This window comes from Salmo trutta, unplaced genomic scaffold (assembly GCF_901001165.1).
Source record: "Salmo trutta unplaced genomic scaffold, fSalTru1.1, whole genome shotgun sequence".
Lineage (NCBI taxonomy): Eukaryota > Metazoa > Chordata > Actinopteri > Salmoniformes > Salmonidae > Salmo > Salmo trutta.
Genome location: NW_021823104.1, coordinates 1,552,379 through 1,565,414, shown reverse-complemented (window position 1 = coordinate 1,565,414; position 13,036 = coordinate 1,552,379). Strand labels below are relative to the sequence as shown.

Genomic DNA, 13,036 nt, shown 5'->3' with positions numbered 1-13,036 from the left:
CACCTACAAATTCAATGTTTTTTCTTTATTTTAACTGTTGTCTAAGTTAGCCTTCCCTGTGGCTCAGTTGGTAGAGCATGGTGTGTGCAACGCCAGGGTTGTGGGTTAGATTCCCACGGGGGGCCAGTACAAAAATAAAAAATAAATGCATGAAATGTATGCATTCACTACTGTAAGTTGCTCTGGATAAGAGCTTCTGCTAAATAACTAAAATGTAAATGTAAAAAATGTACAATAATAGTGAAGACAACACAACTATGAAGTAACTCATATGGAATCATGTAGTAACCAAAAAAGTGTTAAACAAATCAAAATATATTTTATATTTGAAATTCTTCAAAGTAGCCACCCTTTGCCTTGATGACAGCTTTGCACACTCTTTGCATTCTCTCAACCAGCTTCACCTGGAATGCTTTTCCAACAGTCTTGAAGGAGTTCCCACATATGCTGAGCAATTGTTGGCTGCATTTCCTTCACTCTGCGCTTGAAGATTCATTCAAAGTTTTTGAAAGTTTCCGTATTGACTGACCTTCATGTGTTAAAGTAATGACGGACTGTCATTTCTTTTTGCTTATTTGAGCTGTTCTTGCCATAATATAGACAAATAGGGCTATCTTCTGTATACCACCCCTACATTGTCACAACACAACTGATTGGCTCAAATGCATTAAGAAAGAAAGAAATTCCACAAATGAACATTTAACAAGGCACACCTGTTAATTGAAATGCATTCCAGGTGACTACCTCATGGTAGATGATAGGAGATGGTCAAAAGATAAAAGTCTTTTTTTTTTTAAGTCAAAATCAAACATAATAAAAAGTACATTTGAATGACACTAAGTGGCAGTGTTTTTACAACTAATGCCGGTTTGCCTGAGGCTGATGCCGTGCAGGAACACATGCATATTCACACACTCTCATTCAAACAAACACATACAAGAACACACACATACATGTAATAGTGCCAGACATGCATAAAAACATATACAGTTGGCATTGCTGTTATGATTTTAGTTGTCCTTGATGTCCTTTGTTTTAACCTGTTATGGATAGGGGGTAGTATTTTCACGGCCGGATAAAAAACGTACCCGATTTAATCTGATTATTACTCCTGCCCAGAAACTAGAATATGCATATAATTATTAGCTTTGGATAGAAAACACTCCAAAGTTTCTAAAACTGTTTGAATAGTGTCTGTGAGTATAACAGAACTCATTTGGCAGGCCAAAACATGAGAAGATTCTGTTCAGGAAGTACCCTGTCTGACCATTTCTTGCCCTTCTTGATTATCTCTATCCATTACAGAGGATCTCTGCTGTTACGTGACACTTCCTACGGCTCCCATGGGCTCTCAGAGCCCGGGAAAAAGCTGAATGACGTAATTCCAAGCCCTGGCTGAAACACACGAGCGTTTTTGCTAAGTGGTCTATCAGCGGACAAAGGGACTCATGCTCGTGCACGATACGACACCATGTTTTTATTCTATCGTCTCTGAACGGATTCAACGACTCCCGGTCGGAATATTATCGCTTTTTTACGAGAAAATTTGCTGAAAATTAGCTGATTTTAAACAGCGGTTGACATGCTTCGAAGTACGGTAATGGAATATTTCGAAATTTTTAGTCACAAAATGTGTCGTGCGCGTGACCCTTATTTACACTTCGGATAGTGTCTTGAACGCACGAACAAAACGCCGCTGTTTGAACATAACTATGGATTATTTGGGACCAAACCAACATTTGTTATTGAAGTAGAAGTCCTGGGAGTGCATTCTGACGAAGAACACCAAAGGTAATCAAACTTTTCTAATAGTAAATCGGAGTTTGGTGAAGGCTAAACTTGCTGGGTGTCTAAATAGCTAGCCCTGTGATGCCGGGCTATCTACTGAGAATATTGACGAGCTACACCCGAGGGGAGAACGTAATATGGGGGCTCATCCGGGATTTGAACCCGGGACCTCTCATTTACATTACATTTAAGTCATTTAGCAGACGCTCTTATCCAGAGCGACTTACAAATTGGTGCATTCACCTTATGATATCCATTGGAACAACCACTTTACAATAGTGCATCTAAATCTTTTAGGGGGGGGGGTTAGAAGGATTACTTTATCCTATCCCAGGTATTCCTTAAAGAGGTGGGGTTTCAAGTGTCTCCGGAAGGTGGTGATTGACTCCGCTGTCCTGGTGTCGTGAGGGAGCTTGTTCCACCATTGGGGTGCCAGAGCAGCGAACAGTTTTGACTGGGCTGAGCGGGAACTGTGCTTCCTCAGAGGTAGGGAGGCGAGCAGGCCAGAGGTGGATGAACGCAGTGCCCTTGTTTGGGTGTAGGGCCTGATCAGAGCCTGAAGGTACGGAGGTGCCGTTCCCCTCACAGCTCCGTAGGCAAGCACCATGGTCTTGTAGCGGATGCGAGCTTCAACTGGAAGCCAGTGGAGAGAGCGGAGGAACGGGGTGACGTGAGAGAATGCGAGCTTCAATTATCTTCTGTTTTATCTGGAGACAAAGTGTACCGGTTCTATTATATTCTGTTATATATGGGGACAAAGTGTCCTGGTTGAATTATTTTCATTATATCTGGGGACAAAGTGTCCTGGTTCAATTTTCTTCTGTTATATCTAGGGACAAAGTGTCCTGGTTCAATTATCTTCTGTTATATTTTGTGACAAAGTGTCCTTGTTCAATAATATTCTGTTTATCTGGGGACAAAGTGTCCTGGTTCAATTATCTTCTGTTATATCTAGTGACAAACTGTCCTGGTTCAATTATCTTCTGTTATATCTGGGGACAAAGTGTCCTGGTTCAATTATCTTCTGTTATATCTGGGGACAAAGTGTCCTGGTTCAATTATCTTCTGTTTTATCTGGGGACAAAGTGTCCTGGTTCAATTATCTTCTGTTTTATCTGGGGACAAAGTGTCCCGGTTCAATAAAATTCTGTTTTATCTAGGGACAAAGTGTCCTGGTTCAATTATCTTCTGTTTTATCTGGGGACAAAGTGTCCTGGTTCAATTATCTTCTGTTATATCTGGGGACAAAGTGTCCTGGTTCAATTATCTTCTGTTTTATCTGGGGACAATGTGTCCTGGTTCAATTATCTTCTGTTATATCTGGGGACAAAATGTCCTGGTTCAATAATATTCTGTTTATCTGGGGACAAAGTGTCCTTGTTCAATTATCTTCTGTTATATTTTGTGACAAAGTGTCCTGGTTCAAAAATATTCTGTTTATCTGGGGACAAAGTGTCCTGGTTCAATTATCTTCTCTTATATCTAATGACAAAGTGTCCTGGTTCAATTATATTCTGTTATATCTGGGGACAAAGTGTCCTGGTTGAATTATCTTCTGTTTAATCTGGGGACAAAGTGTCCTGGTTCAATAATATTCTGTTTATCTGGGGACAAAGTGTCCTTGTTCAATTATCTTCTGTTATATTTTGTGACAAAGTGTCCTGGTTCAAAAATATTCTGTTTATCTGGGGACAAAGTGTCCTGGTTCAATTATCTTCTCTTATATCTAATGACAAAGTGTCCTGGTTCAATTATATTCTGTTATATCTGGGGACAAAGTGTCCTGGTTGAATTATCTTCTGTTTAATCTGGGGACAAAGTGTCCTGGTTCAATTATCTTCTGTTATATCTGGGGACAAAATGTCCTGGTTCAATAATATTCTGTTTATCTGGGGACAAAGTGTCCCTGTTCAATTATCTTCTGTTATATTTTGTGACAAAGTGTCCTGGTTCAATAATATTCTGTTTATCTGGGGACAAAGTGTCCTGGTTCAATTATCTTCTGTTATATCTAGTGACAAAGTGTCCTGGTTCAATTATACTCTGTTAAATCTGGGGACAAAGTGTGCTGGTTCAATTATCTTCTGTTAAATCTGGGGACAAAGTGTGCTGGTTCAATTATCTTCTGTTTTATCTGGGGACAAAGTGTCCTGGTTCAATTATCTTCTGTAATATCTGGGTACAAAGTGTCCTTGTTCAATTATCTTCTGTTATATTTTGTGACAAAGTGTCCTGGTTCAAGAATATTCTGTTTATCTGGGGACAAAGTGTCCTGGTTCAATTATATTCTGTTATATCTGGGGACAAAGTGTCCTGGTTCAATTATCTTCTGTTATATCTGGGGACAAAGTGTCCTGGTTCAATTATCTTCTGTAATATCTGGGGACAAAGTGTCCTGGTTCAAGTATATTCTGTTATATCTGGGGACAGTGTCCTGGTTCAATAATATTCTGTTTCAGGGAAAATGGAGTGCCAAATTTGCTGTAAGTTACTGTGGTTTTCCTTGGTATTCTATCGGGCTCTGAGTTCAGGACATCCCGACCATGACACCCTCACACACTCCATGAGACAGCCAGCGATCCCAGTTATCACCAGAATAAACATGATACAATCCCACAGACAAATGTTGGTTTAACTCACATTGAAATGCAAATACCCAGATAATGGTAATAAAGATAGTTAACAAATTACTTAAAAGCTAGAGAGAGAATATAGTAGACGGTATGTGTAAAAAAAAAGTGATTGATGATCTATTTCTGTGTCTTATGTTTATGCCCTTTTAAGGACATCCTATCCAGATAGAAAGTGTCCAGCATTCATATTCCCGCTGCGTTTTGGTCCTGTGTTCACGACGACCGTTACAGATCTACCCACCATAAGAGGACCAAGCAGCGTGGGAACAAGGAGCAGAGGCTTCAGGATTCGTGGACTGGGGAGGAAATTCTGGACGGAAAGGGACCATGGAGACAAGCTGGGGAATATCGCCGCCCGAAAGAGGAACTGGAGGCAGCGAAAGCTGAGAAGCGGTGGTATGAGGCAAGAGAGCGCAGCAGACACGAGAGGCAGCCCCCAAAACATTTTGGGGGGGGCACACGAGAAGTTGGCCTGAGTCAGGAAGGAATTCTGAGCCAACTTCCCGTGCTTACAGGAGGCAGCGTGGTATTGGTCAGGCACCGTGTTATGCGGCAGAGCGCACGGTGTCCCCAGTACGCGTTGAACGCCCGGTGCGCTACATCCCAGCTCCTAACATCTGCCGAGCAAGAGTGGGAATCGAGCCAGGACGGGTTGTGCAGGCCGTGCGCTCCAGATCTCCAGTGCGTCTCCAGGACCCGGTCTATCCTGTGCGTGCGCCCAGAACCAGGCCTCCTGCATGTCTTCCCAGCCTGGTGAGTCCTGTGCCTACGCCCAGAACCAGGCCTCCTGCATGTCTCCTCAGCCTGGTGAGTCCTGTGCCTGCGCCCAGAACCAGGCCTCCTGCATGTCTCTCCAGCCTGGTGAGTCCTATGCCTCCGCCCAGAACCAGGCCTCCTGCATGTCTCCCCAGCCTGGTGAATCCTGTGCCTGTGCCCAGAGCCAGGCTTCCTGCATGTCTCCCCAGCCTGGTGAATCCTGTGCCTGTGCCCAGAGCCAGGCTTCCTGCATGTCTCCCCAGCCTGGTGAGTCCTGTGCCTGCGCCCAGAGCCAGTCCGAAGCCGCCAGAGTCGCCCGCCTGTCCGGAGCCGCCCGCCTGTCCGGAGCCGCCCGCCTGTCCGGAGCCGCCCGCCTGTCCGGAGTCGCTAGGGTCGCCCGCCTGTCCGGAGTCGCCCGCCTGTCCGGAGTCGCCCGCCTGTCCGGAGTCGCCCGCCTGTCCGGAGCCGCCCGCCTGTCCGGAGCCGCCCGCCTGTCTGGAGTCGCCCGCCTGTCCAGAGTCGCTAGTGTCGCCCGCCTGTCCAGAGTCGCTAGGGTCGCCCGCCTGTCCGGAGCCACCAGGGTCGCCCGCCTGTCCGGAGCCGCCCGCCTGTCCGGAGCCGCCCGCTTGTCCGGAGTCGCCCACCTGGAAGCCGCCAGGGTCACCCGCCTGTCCGGAGCCGCCAGGGTCGCCCGCCTGTGGTCCTGTGTTCACGACGACCGTTACATAACTGCACCTTGTAACATACAAAAACACATAGTTTACTCTTTACCAGTAGCCCACCAAGTACAATATAAATACTACTTTATTCATCTCAATACCAGTACAATATAAATACTACCTTATTCATCTCAATGCCAGTACAATATAAATACTACTTTATTCATCTCAATACCAGTACAATATAAATACTACTTATTTATCTCAATACCAGAACAATATAAATACTACTTTATTAATCTCAATGCCAATACAATATAAATACTACTTTATTAATATCAATGCCAGTACAATATAAATACTACTTTATTCATCTCAATGCCAGTACAATATAAATACTACTTTATTCATCTCAATGCCAGTAGCCCACCAAGTACAATATAAATACTACTTTATTTATCTCAATGCCAGTACAATATAAATACTGCTTTATTCATCTCAATGCCAGTAGCCCACCAAGTACAATATAAATACTACTTTATTTATCTCAATGCCAGTACAATATAAATACTACTTTATTTATCTCAATGCCAGTACAATATAAATACTACTTTATTCATCTCAATACCAGTACAATATAAATACTACTTTATTCATCTCAATACCAGTACAATATAAATACTGCTTTATTTATCTCAATGCCAGTACAATATAAATACTACTTTATCTCAATGCCAATACAATATAAATACTACTTTATTCATCTCAATACCAGTACAATATAAATACTACTTTATTCATCTCAATACCAGTACAATATAAATACTACTTTATTCATCTCAATGCCAGTACAATATAAATACTACTTTATTTAAATACGGTATTGGAAGTGACCCCGTATAAATTACACAGTGTCCCTACACATTGTAAATACGGTATTGGAAGTGACCCCGTATAAATTACAGTGTCCCTATACATTGTAAATGCGGTATTGGAACTGACCCCGTATAAATTACACAGTGTCCCTACACATTGTAAATATGGTGTTGGAACTGACCCCGTATAAATTACACAGTGTCCCTACACATTGTAAATACGGTGTTGGAACTGACCCCGTATAAATTACACAGTGTCCCTACACATTGTAAATACGGTATTGGAACTGACCCCGTATAAATTACACAGTGTCCCTATACATTGTAAATACGGTATTGGAACTGACCCCGTATAAATTACAGTGTCCCTATACATTGTAAATACGGTATTGGAACTGACCCCGTATAAATTACACAGTGTCCCTACATATTGTAAATACGGTATTGGAACTGACCCCGTATAAATTACACAGTGTCCCTACACATTGTAAATACGGTATTGGAACTGACCCCGTATAAATTACACAGTGTCCCTACACATTGTAAATACGGTATTGGAACTGACCCCGTATAAATTACACAGTGTCCCTACACATTGTAAATACGGTATTGGAACTGACCCCGTATAAATTACACAGTGTCCCTACACATTGTAAATACGGTGTTGGAACTGACCCCGTATAAATTACACAGTGTCCCTACACATTGTAAATATGGTATTGGAACTGACCCCGTATAAATTACACAGTGTCCCTATACATTGTAAATACGGTATTGGAATACTGAACAAAATACTGAACAAAATACTGAACAAAAATATAAATCGCAACATGCTACAATTTCAAAGATTTTACTGAGTTACAGTTCATAGAAGGAAATCAGTCATTTAAATAAATAAATTAGGCCCTAATCAATGGATTTCACATGACTGGGAATACAGATATGCATCTGTTGGTCACATATACCTTAAAAGGTAGGGGTTAGGATCAGTATCTGGTGTGACCACCATTTGCCTCATGCAGCACGACACATCTCCTTCGCATAGAGCTGATCAGGCTGTTGATTGGTGGAATGTTGTCCCACTCCTCTTCAATGGCCGTGTGAAGTTGCTGGATATTGGCGGGAACTGGAACATGCTGTCGTACACGTCGATCCAGAGCATCCCAAACATGCTCAATGGGGTGACATGTCTGGTGAAGTATGCAGGCCATGGAAGAACTGGGACGTTTCAGCTTCCAGGAATTGTGTACAGATCCTTGTTGACATGGGGGCCGTGTATTATCATGCTGAAACATGAGGTGATGATGGTGGGTGAATGGCACCACAATGGGCCTCAGGATCTCGTCACGGTATCTCTGTGCATTCAAATTGCCATCGATAAAATGCAATTGTGTTCGTTGTCCGTATCTTACCGTACGAAGCAGGTTAGGAGAAAAAACATATCAGGTTGTGATAATTAGGTTAAGGTTAGGAAAATGGTTAGGGTTAGGAAAATGGTTAGGGTTAGCTAAAATGCAAAAAAAAATATTTTATATACTTTTATGTTTCCACACCTCACAAGCTACAGACAACATGGAAAGCGGCAATATGTCTAGATGGGATACAGCTTTTGTCAAATTGACATCTAAGTATATTATATATTTTTTGGCATTTTAGCTAACCTTAACCATTTTCCTAACCTTAACCTAATTATCATAACCTTTTTCTCCTAACCTGCTACGTACGTTCTCCTAAATTTACTACGAAAAGTGATTTTTTTGTTGTTGTTGTTGACAAAAGCTGTATCCCATCTAGACTCAAAACCACAGTCCTCCCACAATCCTCTCCTTCCATTTTTAATCCCGACATCCACTGCGGTCTTCACCGAACAAGATGGCGGACAGAATAGGTACGTCGGTTGTCTGTAAAAAAATTAAATAAACGTTTACAGGTTTTAATTTATTTTTTAATTAGTTAAACTGACATATTTTCACTTCGAAACATTGTATTGTATTACATTTTAAAAAAGCGAGTTAGTTAATAATGTTTCTATGTTGTGTTTTGAAGGCCGCGGTAAATCCATGGTTACGAGTCAAGTCAAGGACTTTACTGTCATGGTCATTAAAACGGACAAAATACAACTTTAAAAACAGCTTGGGTATATTACATGGAGGAGAAGAAGGGGGAAAAAAACAAATAAATATAAATATATATATATTCCCTGACAGTTTCTCTAAAGGGTTGTAAAAATATTCAACTCATTTTACAGCGTTTTGCGTCCAGACGATATGCTAGGTGGCTAGGTATTTAGCCAGCTAAGTTAGTTAGCTATATGTCTGTATTTGATTTGATATAATGTGGAATAGGTTTTCTGTTTTTTGTTTTCTCATTTCTTTGGGAATAACCTCTGGCTGTTATGTTTTGCATGTTACTGTTAAAATAAAAAGTTAGCTAAGCTAAGCCTGCAGGACTAGACTCTTGCAATGCAGTCGGAGTTAGCAACGTTATGTAGCTTGCTGGCTAATGACAGGCTAACTGGTTATGACAACACCTTGTCTCAACATAACTCCTGGGACTTTGAACTAGCTAATTTTAGCTAACTATCATCTCTTTCGATATGCTAGGTGGCTAGGTATTTAGCCAGGTTAGCTAGCTAAGCTAGTTAGCCTGCAGGACTAGCCTCTTGCAATGCAGTCGGAGTTAGCAACGTTTTGTAGCTTGTTGGCTAATGACAGGCTAACTGGTTATGACAAACAGCCTTGTCTCAACGACCCAGGCTCAACATAACTCCCGTGACTTTGAACTAGCTACCTATTAAACCTTTTAGTTAGCTTATCTAGAGAACACAGAGCTTGTCAGTTAATTTATTGCATCTTCGTGGATTATGAGAATTGTACACAACTGGCTCAGGTCTCTCTAGTGAAATGCTAACAAGACATAGCATTCATTGTTACGAAGTTATATGGTTACTATCTTCGGTGGCGTGTTGATTGTGTGTGAGAGAGAGAGAGGGACTGTGTGTGTGTATTTATTGTGTGTACCTGTGTCCTTAGTTCCGGTGGGTGAGAAGCGGCTGATGGAGGTGAAGCTGGGAGAACTGGGCTCCTGGATGGGCAAGAGGGACTTTACTCCTAATGGACTCCTCGCCAGCATCCGCAATGGTTAGACTTCTGGGACAGTTATCACACACACTGACACACACACACAGTAACATGCTGTGCCCCCCCCAACAGTACCTAACAGTAACATGTTGACGTCCGTCCGTGTTCCCCCCCCCCCCCCCCCCCCCCTCCAGGCCATGACAGATATTACAACAAGTACATCAACGTGAAGAAGGGAGGTATTGGAGGCGTGGCCATGCTGCTGGTTGGATATGTGGCCCTCAGTTACCTGTGGGAGTACGACCATCTCAGTAAGTACAGACACTGCAGTGGGGCGGGGAGTACAGACACTGCAGTGGGGCGGGGAGTACAGACACTGCAGTGGGGCGGGGAGTACAGACACTGCAGTGGGGCGGGGAGTACAGACACTGCAGTGGGGCGGGGAGTACAGACACTGTGGGAGCACAATACCATTCACCTCAAAGCACTGTGAAGGACAATCTGATCTGACGTTAACCTCTGTCCCCCTCGCTCTCTCTGTCCCCCTCGCTCTCTCCTTACTTCTCCATTCTCACTCTCTCCTCCTCTCAGAGCACGACCGCTGGAGGAAGTACCACTAAGCCCCTCCTCTCCTGACCCAGCAGGGCAAAGCCTGCTGACCTCTGACCTCCTGGCTCCAGCTGTCTGTATTTCACCACCGATGTGACCAAGAATAAAATAAAACTACTATTTACATCTGATCTGCTGTGTTTGGAGGTTTATTACAGTGTTGGATGTGGAGGAGTGAGTGGTTTTTATTGGCTAGTTGAAATGACTGTGGACATAACATAAAACTACTTCTAACATTTAACTTGATCTGTTTATACGTACGTACCTGATCTATGATCTAGCTCTGTTTATACGTACGTACCTGATCTATGTTCTAGCTCTGTTTATACGTACCTGATCTAGCCCTGTTTATACGTACGTACCTGATCTAGTGTTCTAGCTCTGTTTATACGTACCTGATCTAGCCCTGTTTATACGTACCTGATCTAGCCCTGTTTATACGTACCTGATCTAGCCCTGTTTATACGTACGTACCTGATCTAGCCCTGTTTATACGTACGTACCTGATCTAGCCCTGTTTATACGTACCTGATCTAGCCCTGTTTATACGTACCTGATCTAGCCCTGTTTATACGTACCTGATCTAGCCCTGTTTGTACGTACCTGATCTAGCTCTGTTTGTACGTACCTGATCTAGCTCTGTTTATACGTACGTACCTGATCTAGCCCTGTTTATACGTACGTACCTGATCTAGCCCTGTTTATACGTACCTGATCTAGCCCTGTTTATACGTACCTGATCTAGCCCTGTTTATACGTACCTGATCTAGCCCTGTTTATACGTACCTGATCTAGCTCTGTTTATACGTACCTGATCTAGCTCTGTTTATACGTACGTACCTGATCTAGCCGTTTATACGTACGTACCTGATCTAGCCCTGTTTATACGTACCTGATCTAGCCCTGTTTATACGTACCTGATCTAGCCCTGTTTATACGTACCTGATCTAGCCCTGTTTATACGTACGTACCTGATCTAGCTCTGTTTATACGTACCTGATCTAGCCCTGTTTATACGTACCTGATCTAGCCCTGTTTATACGTACGTACCTGATCTAGCCCTGTTTATACGTACCTGATCTAGCCCTGTTTATACGTACCTGATCTAGCTCTGTTTATACGTACGTACCTGATCTAGCCCTGTTTATACGTACGTACCTGATCTAGCCCTGTTTATACGTACCTGATCTAGCTCTGTTTATACGTACGTACCTGATCTAGCTCTGTTTATACGTACGTACCTGATCTATGTTCTAGCCCTGTTTATATGTACCTGATCTAGCCCTCTTTATACGTACCTGATCTAGCCCTGTTTATACGTACCTGATCTAGCCCTGTTTATACGTACCTGATCTAGCCCTGTTTATACGTACGTACCTGTTCTAGCCCTGTTTATACGTACCTGATCTAGCCCTGTTTATACGTACGTACCTGATCTAGCCCTGTTTATACGTACGTACCTGATCTAGCCCTGTTTATACGTACGTACCTGATCTAGTGTTCTAGCTCAAATCTAATTTTATTTGTCACATACACGTGTTTAGCAGATGTTGTTAGTGTCTAGCTCTAACAGTACAGTAATATCTAACAATGAACACATCTCTAAAATAATTGTATGAATATTTTGACGCTCAATGTCAGTGACAGACTAAGATACAGTATATACATTTGATGAATAATGTATAATTTGTAAACATTAAAGTGGCCAGTGATTTCAAGTCTATGTATATAGGGCAGCAGCCTCTAATGTGTTAGTGATGGCTGTTTAACAGTCTGATGGCCTGGAGATAGAAGCTGTTTATCAGTCTGGAGATAGAAGCTGTTTATCAGTCTGATGGCCTGGAGATAGAAGCTGTTTATCAGTCTGATGGCCTGGAGATAGAAGCTGTTTATAGAAGCTGTTTATCAGTCTGATGGCCTGGAGATAGAAGCTGTTTATCAGTCTGATGGCCTGGAGATAGAAGCTGTTTATCAGTCTGATGGTCTGGAGATAGAAGCTGTTTACCAGTCTGATGGTCTGGAGATAGAAGCTGTTTATCAGTCTGATGGTCTGAAGATAGAAGCTGTTTAACAGTCTGGAGATAGAAGCTGTTTATCAGTCTGATGGTCTGGAGATAGAAGCTGTTTATCAGTCTGATGGTCTGGAGATAGAAGCTGTTTATCAGTCTGATGGTCTGGAGATAGAAGCTGTTTACCAGTCTGATGGTCTGGAGATAGAAGCTGTTTATCAGTCTGGAGATAGAAGCTGTTTATCAGTCTGATGGCCTGGAGATAGAAGCTGTTTAACAGTCTGGAGATAGAAGCTGTTTATCAGTCTGATGGCCTGGAGATAGAAGCTGTTTAACAGTCTGATGGTCTGGAGATAGAAGCTGTTTATCAGTCTGATGGTCTGAAGATAGAAGCTGTTTATCAGTCTGATGGCCTGGAGATAGAAGCTGTTTATCAGTCTGATGGTCTGGAGATAGAAGCTGTTTATCAGTCTGGAGATAGAAGCTGTTTATCAGTCTGATGGCCTGGAGATAGAAGCTGTTTATCAGTCTGATGGCCTGGAGATAGAAGCTGTTTAACAGTCTGGAGATAGAAGCTGTTTATCAGTCTGATGGCCTGGAGATAGAAGCTGTTTAACAGTCTGATGG

General features: G+C 42.6%; 2 protein-coding genes across 2 annotated transcripts in view; both read left to right on the top strand.

The window, feature by feature from the left end:
- The window catches only part of LOC115188874 (regulator of G-protein signaling 11-like), a 448,181-nt gene that overhangs the window by 143,231 nt on the left and 291,914 nt on the right, over nucleotides 1–13,036 (top strand).
- On the top strand, nucleotides 8,502–10,531 carry LOC115188912 (ATP synthase subunit f, mitochondrial). The gene is made up of 4 exons (XM_029747745.1): nucleotides 8,502–8,599; nucleotides 9,744–9,851; nucleotides 9,986–10,102; nucleotides 10,383–10,531. The coding sequence occupies exons 1-4, from the start codon at nucleotides 8,584–8,586 to the stop codon at nucleotides 10,409–10,411; spliced, it is 270 nt and encodes an 89-aa protein (XP_029603605.1). The 5' UTR covers nucleotides 8,502–8,583; the 3' UTR covers nucleotides 10,412–10,531.

Bases quoted from the DNA above. Each gene is read 5' to 3' on its own strand.
- LOC115188912 (XM_029747745.1), top strand. The intron at 9,852-9,985 runs GTTAGACTTCTG...CCCCCCCTCCAG, and splicing joins CCTCGCCAGCATCCGCAATG to GCCATGACAGATATTACAAC. The intron at 10,103-10,382 runs GTAAGTACAGAC...TCCTCCTCTCAG, and splicing joins GTGGGAGTACGACCATCTCA to AGCACGACCGCTGGAGGAAG.